This window comes from Rhopilema esculentum, chromosome 20 (assembly GCF_057945365.1).
Source record: "Rhopilema esculentum isolate cy_ngs chromosome 20, ASM5794536v1, whole genome shotgun sequence".
NCBI lineage: Eukaryota > Metazoa > Cnidaria > Scyphozoa > Rhizostomeae > Rhizostomatidae > Rhopilema > Rhopilema esculentum.
In genome coordinates, this window is record NC_142834.1 from 15155585 (window position 1) to 15167774 (window position 12190).

General features: G+C 37.1%; 2 protein-coding genes across 2 annotated transcripts in view; both read right to left on the reverse strand.

Moving 5' to 3' along the window:
* LOC135687402 (uncharacterized) overlaps positions 1–2290 on the reverse strand; it is a 47383-nt gene extending 45093 nt beyond the window's left edge. The window contains exon 1 of the mRNA XM_065203947.2: positions 964–2290. Coding sequence (XP_065060019.2) covers positions 964–1774 — 811 coding nt within the window. The 5' untranslated portion in view covers positions 1775–2290. The remainder of the gene's footprint in view (positions 1–963) is intronic.
* A 3193-nt stretch (positions 2291–5483) lies between these two features.
* Positions 5484–10094, reverse strand: LOC135687468 (large ribosomal subunit protein mL37). Its single transcript, XM_065204025.2, has 2 exons — positions 9448–10094; positions 5484–7742 (listed from the first exon to the last, which is right to left on the reverse strand). The coding sequence occupies exons 1-2, from the start codon at positions 10058–10060 to the stop codon at positions 7228–7230; spliced, it is 1128 nt and encodes a 375-aa protein (XP_065060097.2). The 5' UTR covers positions 10061–10094; the 3' UTR covers positions 5484–7227.
* Positions 10095–12190: the final 2096 nt, after the last annotated feature.

A 12190-nucleotide genomic window follows, 5' to 3' on the forward strand; every position in this document is an offset into this window, starting at 1 on the left:
ATCTTTTTTAAAGCATTCGGCATATTTGAATTCGTTAGAGTGGGGCTTCAAAGGAGCATTTATATTTCATGTAATGGAGTTTTTTATGTTCTTACCCCACCCACCCCTACTGTAATCACAACATGGTCAGTGACACTATCTTTTGTTGCAATCCATCCTTTGAAATCGGGTATTCAATAACGATCTAAGCGGGTGTTAGTGATTTTTCACATGACATCGGGTACAAAAAAACTGAAAGAACTGACTGATGAATGGTGGATTAGCAAACTATCTTTTTGTAAATCCATCATTAAAAATGGATTCGAAAAAAGGAAACATTTTGACATTTTGATAAAGCTTTTCCTCTGACACTTTAACATGCTTCAAAATGTTTGCTTTTTTCAAATCTTAATGATGGATTTACAAAAGAAACGATTGTCACCTGAAGAATCAAGAAGGGGTTGCACCCTACCGTGAGTACCAGAGCCGAAAAATAAGAGCCAGAGCCAGAACTCTCATCTGGTGCCTAGGGTAGGTCGAGCTCCTGCCAATTTTCCCATGGGGACCAACGCGACGAAGCCCCCTAATCTGTCTTGACATGATTTCTGGGGAAGCTTAGAGAGCAAACAATGCTGTCAATAAACTTGACCGAAAAATCGATCGATCAACTCTTTTCTGGCAAATATAGTTACAATTCAAGAATGTTCTTATCGTAAAATTGTTATGTAACATTCATTTCAGTAGCAAAAGGCTTAGATATCCATATGAATGAAACAATACGAAACTGCCAGCATTTCTTATGTGCCATCTGGGGCGGATACGACAGCTGAAATTTGGGTGGGGGCAACAGGAGTAGAGCTGGAACACAATTACATATTGCTCTCTGGACATCGAGAGTGGGTGGTCATTTTTAATAATTCAAAATTAAACATTAGAAAAACAAACTTACAGAATGCTATCTGATATAATAAACGAATATTTTACCTGATATGGAACGAACTTTTCGGATCCATTTAACATCTTGGGAAGAGAGGGCTCTCCCGACAACATAATCATCATCCAATGATCTCCGCGTTCGCTGATTTTTCTCACACTTAACTCCATTTTGCAGGAGTCCAACGATAACTCTTTCGTTTTCTTCTCCCTTTGTCGATACCGGTAGCCCAGTGGCTAAACCACATGCTTTTTCAAACTTCTGTTTTTCCAGCGATAAGCAAATGGTCCCATTGGCTTCCTTCCCATTTTTTAGAATGCACCGTTCATCGTTGGAAACAAACACTACCTCAGTTATTGTTCCTGTGGTTTGTTTTGGGACTAAAGACACAAACCTTTCATTTCTTTGACGGCTGACAACGTCGGCTTCTGACAGACGAAAATGAAAGATCCTTGACAGGACTGGTGATTTCTTTAACAGAATTAGAGAAAACTGCTCTCTCGAAATTGTCTCTAATATATGCACGGTGAAAGCTGGCATATGATTGCAAAAAAATTTTACCTCCCCTTTTAAAATACCTGTAGTACATTCCCTCAAAGTGAGTAGCCATCTTTCATCGATCAACACCCCGCTACATCCATTGGTTGGCAAAATTGCGATGCATTCAATTAGATTGCTGCTTTGTTGATTAGACACACTGTCTTTAAAAACAAAAGCTCCAGCGTTTTTGTTGTCATCTCTGCGGGGTTTAGAAGCTGTGATTTTTCCAGAGGGCACACTTTCGACCTCTGTAACAACAGCGAGCGCCAGCCACAAAGCAAGAAGAACAAAATGAAACCTGTATAAAGTCATTGTCAGCATCGTGGGGCTTCTTCTTAGAAAACCAACCAGTTTACGTTCATTCGCAACTTGCTACCATAGTCGCCTGTATCAACAAGCAGCTCCAGTACGCCAACGATTTCACCATCAGCAAACTCGATACCTGCTTTTAAGAGTGTTGAAAAGTTGACTGCTTTTCCAAAAACAGCGTTGAAAACGAGGGCCGAGCAACGCTGAACTAACTGCTAACAACCACTTCTTCGCTTGCGGTTTAGAACTGGCGGGAAGGCTTCCTTTGATAAACTGAGAACGAATAATGGCCCGGAAGTAGAATCGCGGTCAGGTTATTTTTAAAACGAGTTCACTTGAGCGATCACACACTATGAAAGAGGAGCGCTAAACTGCATCCAAGTTATGCTCTTTGAAAGGCTTCAGTTGAAAGACTAAACCGTACAAAATGTGTAAAATTTAACACTTAAAAGATGTCTTCTGAAAATAGGTTAATTGGGGTCTAAGTTAAAACTTATGTCTGTCGTCTTGCAAATGGGCTAGCTCTGTTAGTCATCTCTTGAAGCAATGGGCCCTTGACCCCCCCCCCCCCCTTGATTCCCTTGATCTCCTCCCCGATAGCATCGTCTAAGGCCAAGGGGGATGGGTTAAATTCAATAGGCAAAATACGGGGATCTGCAATTTTTACATATGAAGTTATATCCTAAAATTGATAAATTTGCCAAAAAACCCCACCCTAAATTTACATACCAAATGCAACGCATGCATACCCGTAAATTTAATTCAAATTTGAGACAAACATTTAATGATGATTAAATCAGATATTAATAAATTAAAAAATATTACCATTCTTTCAAAAATGATACCCCGAAATTTCATGGTCAGGCTAAAAATTAATCCAAGATTTATGACCATGTTTGATATAACCAGCCCATAACTAACTTTTGGTTACGCAAAGGCAGCCTCCAAACCGTAAAAAAAACTGCGAAAAGAAAACATTTCCAAAATATTACGCCTACCCAACGTTTATAGTTGCCGAGAACTGAAGGGACCTCTGTTTGACGCTGAAGTCATTAAGGCTCTTTCTTTCTAGCAAGATAAATGTAGATGTCCGGAAAAATCCTATGCTATCGTTTGCAGCTTGTAGCATCGACTAAAGACCAAAGAAATGAGGTGACATTCCAAAAAGGCTGAGAAACGTTTTCCTGCCCCCCCCCTTCCCCTTGACCACAATGGCTAGCGACGGCCCTGGTCACAAGCCTCCCCCCTCATTAATTTAACAATTTTTCCAAGGCTTTTGAAACAGAATAACAACTTTTAGGAATTTATCACGGTGATAGGAATGATGAAAACAAGTTCCGATGTCTGAAAGATTCAAGTACGTGAAATTTCGACGCTCTTAAGTATCTTGACATTTCCCCTCGTCAAGGTGACATGACAACGAAACCAAAACAAACATCTGGACAACGGCTGCCGTTTCATGATTTTAACAGTATTTGTTTAATTTGCTTTTCTATCAAAAATTCCTTATTAAAAATATTATACATGCCTTTCATAATTTTTGGTAATTTTTGTAACTTAACACATTCCCAGCGATAATTGAGTTAGAGGTTTACTTGCAACTGCGGCCATCTGATAAAATTCGGTCTTCTCTTCGATAGAAAATAGAAATGCAAAAATAACTTATGTGGGGAACCATGATCGCCAATGTCCGTACAAGATAGAGACCAAAAGGGAGAGAGATCGCACCTCGATCTCGTATGAAAAAGGGAAAAGCTTCATTAAGCAATTCAGCTACCTCCTTTTTACCCTTCAGCTTAATATCATACTTCAAAGAGTGAGGGGCTTTAGCCCCCCCCCCCCCTCCCACACTTTTTGCAAAGAATGCCAAGTATTAAGTAATAAACTACCAGTAAAGCCTCTTTTTATACTTTTTAGCCCCCCCTACTTCTTTTTAGACCTGAGACTTGATGTTCTTAAAAAACTATGATTCTGGGCCTATAATTATTCTTAAATCTTTCTACTGTAGTTTTTCATCACAAAAACATTGTAGGAAATGAATCAAACTACACTCTTTTTTTATAAGAACCGGTAAATTTAAGTTCAGGTTGACTGTTCTTAATTTTTTCGAAAATCTGAGGCTGGATTGTTCTTAATTTGTTCTTAAATTAAGAGGGTGTAAGCAGTGCTATTGCTAGCTTTTCGCTCTAAGGAGGTGTTCAGGCCTCATTTGCCAACGAAGTGAGTGAGACAGCCTTAACTTGCTGACAAATTTGAATATTCACCGAAAAATCACCCACATATCGCAAAAAATCCTCAATTTTGAGAAAAAACGTTGTTTAAAGTTGCATTTTGCAGAAGCTCAGCCTCAGCTTGTTCTTAATTCGTTCTTAACTTTTGATCATTTTTAAGGCTCGTGTTCTTAAAAAAAAAGAGTGTACCGCAATACATGCTTGACAATTCCTTCGAAAGGTTTCGGATGAAAACAACGCTCATCTTGTTTGTTAAAAAGCTTAAAAACACAGATACTTATGTATATAAAACGTCAAATTCTTGATGAAATTCGGGCCATGCTATCATTCTTAATTAATTCCATCAATTTCGAGTCTTCATGACTTCATCACAACTTTGAAAAAGCATAGCCAAAAAGTTTTTCTATAATTGATAACATCTGTAATTGGTACATAATTTATTGAAATTGTCTAATTTTGAGTTATATTTGATTATTTCTAAAAAAAATCATTCTTAAAAAGAGGGCAATCGATTTTGAATATGGTTCGACGCAGCAAAATAGAGACAGGTTTAAACAGAGAATAAAATTCTGCAGTACAGTAAAACTTGACCTTTCATGATCAGAAATCTTTCATGAATGCTGGAAAAATGAAAAGAATTAGGCTTTATGTAGTAGAGATACTCCAATTTGATGGAATGATAAAACGAAAGTTATCTGGTCTCTGAGAAGACAAATCAGTGTGACAAGGACAGTTATTTTAGGAAGAATCCGTTTTAAGTCCAGCTGAAGATGGCCATAATGTCAAGGCTTTGGGAGAACGGATTTGACAAGCAAACAGTTTTATAAATTCTGTTGGCTATTTAAACCAAAGCATAATCCGCAAATAGGAAACCACAAGAATAAAACGATGTCGAATTTATTGGGTTTTAGCGAGCTGGCCGAGAAGTTGAAAAACATCAAGTATGTGGCCTATTGCAGACAAATTCACGTTAAGCCCACAAAGGAGAATTTCGCGCAGCCGTTTACAAATATCAGCTTGACAAGATAAGGAAGGAATAAGAAATAATGAAACGACAACAAATAAAAAATAAACAAACTGATCACATGGAGGAATTTCTTCAAAGCTGTTATGCACGATCGTGTGTTGACATTGTCCTAGTTACGCAAACATTCAAAGCACGCTTTTTAGAACCTTTTCTTTGCAAGTGTATTCTCATGAACAAAAATTGCGTGATGATTAATCCTGTTATTACATTGGAAAGTTTCAATGACCACCGAATGAATGATTGTTCAGCAAAAATGTATCTTAAGTGAGAAGCCTTCGCAGACAAATGATACAGTTGCGACCTATTTATTCAAGGGGCGCCTGTTCAAGGGGCGCTTATTGGACGACCTTTGCAGTCATGTGCTCGCGTTCTGGCTGGCCTATTTCGGTCCACAACTGGGCATTCATATTTCCTAGCGTAGTGTTGTTCGATTTATTTTTATTCGATATTCGATTCGATTTACTCTGATGTTTTATACTCTGAAGAGCATCAGACTTATAGCTTAAATATATTTAAGAATGCTTGCTTTTCAAAGCCATTTCAAATTCTGTACCCCAAAAAAATTGTTTGCAGAATTTTCGCAGATTCTCTCCGGAGATGTTTCTTCTAATGCTAAACATCCTATTCTTTACTGGAAAGATCTTCATGTTTGTGAAAGTCATAGTGTCCAAAATATATTTAATTCGACCCAAGGTAAAACTTACTTGGAAAACAAGAATGCACAGAAACGTATAGTGTCGAAAATTTCTAAAATAAAGCAAGGTCATTTACACTCTTTTTTATATGAATTTTATAAAAAAATGAGCCTCAAATTAATCAAGAGCTAAGAACAAATAAGAACCAGCTGGGGCTGGGCTACTGTAAAATGTAATTTCAAGCAACGTTTCATCCTAATGACGAAGATTTTAAGCTATGTGTTGGTGCTTTTTCGGTGAATTTTCAAACTTGTTGGCATATGAAAGTCGTCTCAGTCATGTTGCTAAATGAGGCCTGAACACCTTCCCAGAGCGAAAAAACTAGCAATCACACTGCTTACACCCTATTTATTTTAAAAAAAATTGAGAACAATCCAACCTCAGATTTTCGAATGAATCAAGAACAGTTAGCCTGAACTTAAATTTACTGGTTCTTTTAAAAAGGGTGTATCTAGACCCCGATTTATGCAGACATAGTGAGTTTGGTTTATTTTTTGGACCACGTGATGGCCTATTGGTCACTGCAAGGCGCAAACAAAACGAGTTTGATTCGATCGATAACTGGCCACCACATAGGCGTCGTTACAGGGTGCAGAGCGGAAGCACCCGCAAGCATTATCATGTCAGAAAATTTGGCGTTTGGCGGAATAAACAATCAATTACATTTGTGCTATTTATCGTGATTTTACATTTGCATTTATTTGGAGAACAGATTCAGATTCTTGCCAAACATAATTTGCCATATGCATGAAACTTTTTTGGTTTTAATTAGATTATTAGCTTTGTTACAATCTTTAAAAAGCAAAGTCCGATGGAGTGAGGATTAATTGACATAAAGAAGAAAGAAAGAACAGCCTCTGGCAACTTGTTGGGTGTTTTATTTCATGTTATCTCACATTGCGTTTTTGTGATTCTAAGATTTAGATTTTTAGCGTTTGGTTGACTTTAAGCAATAAAATCAACAAAAAATTTAGAAACTGATTCATGATCGCAAGCTTGTTGTTTAAAAAAAGTATGGTATAATTGTACCAAATAGGTATGAAAGGCCTATTTGGAAAGTTCCTGTTCAAAAATTGCAAGTTTAAAAGTGTAAGTAATATAAGACAAACCTTTAAGAAATTTGAGCTTCTAGCAGTAGGATTTATATTATGGCTTTGTTTAAAGAAAAGGGAATTTGTATTAACGAGAGTAAAAAGTACCCATCTTACATTCGGATAAAGAGAAAAATGTTCGAACCTTTATGGAAAAAGCAATGAAAACAAGACATATCTTTATATAAAAGTTTAGATTACTTTGGAAATAAAACTGTATTTTTCTCATGATTTATGAGTTCTAAATTTTACGTAGAGCTGAGATTGCCATCCACTCATTAACTGGACAAATTTAACATCACATAAAAAATGATAAAGTAACAACAAATTTATAAAGGAACCACACCATACGAATAGTAAACATCATTAAATGAACTAATTATTAAAGCCAATAAACTGATGCTACAATTTAAAGATATACTTATCTGTGTAAAAGTTTTAAGAACAGTGCAACTGCATCTTCATTGAAATTAAGAAGTTTGTCTGTATCTGCTATTTCATGTAATTGTCTTTTTGTTGGGAGACCATCTTTGGGAGTAAATAGAGGCATCAAAGGTGAACACCAAGCTCGGTTCCATATACCCTTGTCATCGTTCATTTCAGTGGTATTTAACTGGTATACCATGAACAACATGGAAACACCATTTGAGATGATGCAGTTGCAATTTAAAGGCTCTTTTAAAGGTAATCCTTGATGATGCCCATGGTCATGAGCAATTGCAAGAAGATTAGTAAATGAAGTGGCTAGGCCACATGCTTGGAAGAAATCTTCCCCTTTGATCTGCGAGTTAATCTGCATGACTGTATGCAAATGCCTTTTTGTGAAGTGCTCTGTGTGCCTTACTCCTGTGCTGTTTCTCAGTCGGATTATGCTCTTTTCGTAGGCACCGATGGAGTAGGTATCAAATGGACCAGGCATTGACAAAGGAAACTCATCTAGAAAGCAGAATTAACAGAAGATTAATTAACACTATCTAACAATTAACAGGCTGTACAAAGTTAATTTAATAATTGCAAAACAGCTTAAAGTATTTAAATCTAAACATGGCTGTGAAACTGAACCGAAAGTTTCTTGCTCACTGATTAAGCTTCTCTTGACAACTGCTTTCATTTTCAAAAAATGTTATATCAAAAATTTAACATCAAAATATAGAAACTTAAGAACACTATTGGATTGGTTTACACAACAGCCAAATAAAACCTAACACTAACTGAAGACAAGAATTATTTCATTGCAAGTTTTAAGTGTGCCCATAGTGATTGAAGTTGTATGCATGATGGTTCAAACTTGTAAAATGCCAACATGAACACAGCAACATTACGAAATGCTAGAAAAAGCTACTCATTGATTGGTTTAGACCAAGCTAAATAATTCATCCTTTTCTCTCACCGCTGAGGCATGATGTATGAGCAGACACATGTTTCTGATTCAAAGTAGATATTTGCGTCATCAGCAAATAGGAAAAATGTTTTGAAACTCTTGGTAAATTGTTGATGTATATATAAAAGAAAGAGCAAGGGTCCTGGCACTGATCCCTGGGGCACATCACAGGTAATCTTCAGTGGCTCTGAATTTCTACCATTAATTGAAACAAACTGTGCTCTATCTGCAAGATACGATTTGAACCACCCAAGTGCATTTCCTCTAATTCCATAGTGTTCGAGTTTTGAAAAAAGACCAAAACTGCGAACTTTGTTAATTGTGATGAGAGCGATCACTAGGCTTTTTGCTCATTGAATATGCTCAATAAAATTGATCTAAATAACAACTTGATTTTTAAAATATATAAAATACATGCTTTGTGATGGGATCAAATTTCTAGGTACTGATGAACAGCAAAACTTTACAGTGCACAAAACTTTAATTCATTGTTCTTCTTCAGGCAGTGGCAGATTTAAGGGGCGCAACTAGGAGCAGTTGCCCCTCCCTTGATGAGTTGAAGCAAGTCTGGTGCCCCTTTTTTAGAAATTAGTCACCCCTTTTCAAGAATGAGAATCAGGTGAAAATGTTTCCGAGACCGACAGATTAATTTGCTTCAAGGATTACCTCAAAGTTTTGTTTATCATCCATTTTGTTTATTCCGAAAATGGATCTGAAATTGTTGTATACAGCGTACTCTTGTCATCAATTTTTTAAAAGTTTTCAGCGCCCCCACTACCAACTGCCCCTTTTTCAAGTTTGCTCTGGATCTGCCCCTGCCTCCAGGTACATTAATTGATCATTTAAAGTGCAAGGTTCATTCTAATCTGTTTTCTTAGGAAAGGGAATTAAAGAAGGAAATGTGCATGTTTGCATTCATTATGGTCAAGTGCTGAGCAGTGTATTCAGGTATAAATCTATCCAAAATTTCAAATGGTTTTGGGTGCTTTCCCCTGTTAACAGGAGAATTGTTATTATTGTACATAAATTCAAATAGACAAGTGGGCGACCACATCATTTTAGGCACAAAGCTCTATAGCCCTGGGGGTTTTCTCCACAAATCCAACAGCTTCTTCAAATGCTTATAGGCTGTTAAATGCAAAATCAAAATCACTATGTAAATTTGAATTCTAGTTTTATGTAACAGTTAACTTTCATAGCAATGTAGTATTGCAATAAGGCTGTAAGTGAAATATTTGAATTTGAAGAATTGCAGATTACCTATTGGCAAAGGGAATGTCGACTTCATTGCTGGCAGTTTGTCACTAACTCTAAGAGCGAAGGATGGGTGGTATTTTGCATGATAAAACACATAATTCCTGAACCAGTTGGTTTCAATTAGCGGCCTTCTATGAACAAACAAATCCTGGCTGTTTTCTGGGCTAGTCATCATGGCAACTTGCATCATTTGTTGCAATAGTCCAAGGGAAAGTTCCTCCTCGAAGAATGTGTTGCTAGGCCGGTGAGGGTGTACTTGAAAGCCAAAAACTTGGTGGAGACAATCTTTGACAAAATTAATGCTTTCTTTATCACAATCAGTACTCGATAATTCATCTGGGAGGCCTTCAGTCAAATAGGTTTTAGTCAACCATTTCATTTTTTCGTCAGGTTTTAATGTGAATGTCCGAGGTGTTGGATGGACCTCGAACCCTTTACGCACGACTTGCGGGGGAACCATAAATGGCATTTCTGATCCTGTTGATATATCATTTGCTTCATGGTCTATCAAGGCCTGTGAATAGTTCCTTAGCTGTGTCAGACGTCCACATAGAGCTGAAAATATGGCCTTATGTCTGAAAGGTGACATAACATTACTTCTAATTGGAGCAGCCATCTTGTTTTCACGTTTTAGCAAGAGAACCAAAATGAGGTTAATGGCGCCCGATGGAGATTATTCTAATGACTCAACGAGCCCTTTGCACCTTACTTAATCTGGTCATTCCATCGACACCCACTTGAAGCTAGAGTAAAGGAAATATAATATTTTGAGAATAAAATTCCACGTTTCTTAAAATGAGTTCAAACTTTTGATTAGCTCACACTTTTAAGACATTCTAATTTAAACTTGAAACTGAGGGCACTTCGCAACTCAACGGTGGTCGATGCTTCACTTATTCCTATTACAAATGGCACCTTGATAGAATATTGAATAAGTGTCGCAACACAATGGGTTTTAAATAAAGAAGGTACACCAAGTACGTTGTATCTGATTGAAATTGTTTAGAAGGGTCTACGAAGAAGAACGTTATAAGCAGGATCCAGCAAAAAACCTGACTGAGTTCCAGGCCAAGGCTAGGGTCTTTCAGATAATGCATTGATAATTGTGCCTAAAATAACATTGCTACTCATATTCATGCATTTTGGTACCATAAGGGGGGAGGGAGGGGTACGTACTCACCACTCTCTAAATCTAGATTCTAGATTTCTTTCTGACAGAAGACAGTGGCTCTGAAAATTTTTGCAACCCCCTCCTTTTCTCAATACCCTTTTGTTTGTCTTGGATGCCACAGAAAAGTTTTTCCTTTTTGTTTTGCTCGCAATTTGTTGTTTTGTCTCCGTAGACACCAGCTTATTCATCCAAATGTGGTGTTCAGTCTAAGCATAGGTCTCCCGTCCCATTTAAGACTGCAATTTAAAACCAAGGTAGTTAATGCTCCTGAAAATTAAAGATATTTCCTTGTTTTATCTCAAACACTTAATAATCTGCTAGAATGCTGCTAGGGTCGTGAGAATAAGGGCATATAAGACATCTGCATTTGCCATTTCGAATATAATGTTTAACAAAAAGAACAATAGAACAGAAACAATAGGTAGCCAAATAACCACTGGCTATTGTACAAATCTCTTGCAAATATGGTATCATTTCCGAGTTCCAGATGCTGTTTTGACCGAGTTCCATCCGTGTTTCAAACAAAAATCCCATTGTTTCAATTCATTCTCTTCCGAGGCACAAAACGTTAATTTCCGAGTTCTAGGATTGACTGCTGTTGTCATCCACAGCGTCTGGAAAATCGTTTCAAAATCACGAAAGAGAAGAAGGAAGGAAAAGGGCGAACGAATTACATCAAACTAGCAATTTCACGATTTTGAAGAAACTGTGATGAAACTTGGAATTTTTAGGTTTCACTTTTTTAGTTTAAATATTACTTGTTTCAGGCAACACTATATTTAGCTATATGTTGGAAAACTGACTGAGTTCTGTGCACCAAGGAACTCACTCTGGATCCGCCCCTGATAAGCGCGATTCTTTCTTAATGTTAAGTACAGACTTTTGCCGGGACCAAGTACACCCGTACGTAATATCCGAAAGTATGTTATAACCAAGAATGCTATGACGGGATTATAATGTATGTTAAAGGCAATGGGTCAATATCTTTCTTGTGATAATTGACGTTAACCCTGAGCGACCCGTGTCGACGCAACCCTACCCTGGGTACCAGACTCACTATATATAAAATAAAATTATATTACTTTATATAGTGAGGCTGGTACCCATGGTAACGCAACCACTGAGCATTCCACTTCTTGGAAAGCAGTGGAACTTTTTAGCCAAACCCTTTCTTATGCGTCTTTAATGTACCCTTGCCCCCCCCCTACTTTCCAACTTGCGTCGAATTCCCTGAGACTTCAATGAAAAAATAATGAAATTCTCATCAATATTATCCAAAAAAGGCTTGGTTGCTAAAGAAGCGACTGTTCAACGGTTTTATGCGATTCATTATTCATAGGGAGTGAGCCCCACACCCGATTTGTCTTGATAGCTAGACAAACTTGCTTTTTCCCATGAATTCAAGTAAACTATATTTTGCTATTATATGAAATGCTTCGCTTTGTCTGATCTTGTGACTAGTTGTATTTTCATTTATTTCTTGAGAGCAAATTTATAAGTTTTGTGAATTTTTTCACCATTCGACTAGTTACTGTTGTTTTGCACACTTCTTCGATTCACCTTCATTATTCTCTA